This window comes from Echinops telfairi, unplaced genomic scaffold, assembly GCF_000313985.2.
Source record: "Echinops telfairi isolate 266 unplaced genomic scaffold, ASM31398v2 ScPeMD7_7457;HRSCAF=8495, whole genome shotgun sequence".
NCBI classification, from domain to species: domain Eukaryota; kingdom Metazoa; phylum Chordata; class Mammalia; order Afrosoricida; family Tenrecidae; genus Echinops; species Echinops telfairi.
In genome coordinates, this window is record NW_022111357.1 from 8,855,374 (window position 1) to 8,856,255 (window position 882).

General features: G+C 43.4%; 1 protein-coding gene across 1 annotated transcript in view; it reads left to right on the forward strand.

Moving 5' to 3' along the window:
* Nucleotides 1–665: 665 nt before the first annotated feature.
* The window catches only part of SFPQ (splicing factor proline and glutamine rich), an 8,918-nt gene continuing 8,701 nt past the window's right edge, over nucleotides 666–882 (forward strand). The window contains exon 1 of the mRNA XM_013005256.2: nucleotides 666–867. Coding sequence (XP_012860710.2) covers nucleotides 666–867 — 202 coding nt within the window. The remainder of the gene's footprint in view (nucleotides 868–882) is intronic.

Below are 882 nucleotides of genomic sequence, written 5' to 3' on the forward strand. Positions count from 1 at the left end.
GTGCAAATTAACATGTAAATGTATATATTTTTAATCAAGAAGCTTTCCTTTTTGGATGGAATATGCCTACTTAAGCCTAATGAGAAGTCCATAGTACTGTAACAAACGTGTATGCCTTTACGGTTTCAAAATGTGAATGTGTTTCTTTGAAATTGGTATGATTTTATTTCTCTAACTTTATTAACTCCATACAAGGTAGGGTGGATAGCCACCTGTTTGCCGATTTAGCCACCTCACTTATAAACCAAAATTAAAAAAAATTATACATTTAAACTTGGTATATATTTATATATAATATATTGGTATATATTATATTGGTATAAAAACTCGGTATATATAGAATTATAAAATTACACACACACACACACCCCGCACCCCCCCACCCACCAAGTTTATCATGGTCGTGAGAACATCCGTTGTTTCTGGGCAAGAAAACCCAGTCCGGACTATTTGCTTTCACGGGAAAATTGGTCTGGCAATGACCATTCAAATTTCTCGCAGCAAATCAGTGGCCTACAGCCAACTCCTTTCCTGTTCATTGGCTAACTAGAAAGCTCAGCCACTCCAAGCCTCCCGCCCCTCAACGGGAGTCAATTAAAAAAAAAAAAAAAAAAGATAAGCGGTTCGTAAGCGCGTGTCATCGCGTATGGCACTTGCTATTGGCTATGAGAGCTGTCGATCCAGGAGAGGGCGGGGCCACGCTCCAGCGCGACTATATAAGACGAGGACAAAGGCGGCCTGCCTCCTGTGTCATCCGCCATCTTGTGCGAAGCAAAGTGGCCTCCACGTTTCCTGAGCGGCTTCTTCGATTTTGCCTCGACCGCCCTTTGAGTACGGTCATGTCGCGGGACCGGTTCCGGAGTCGCGGTGGCGGAGGAGGCT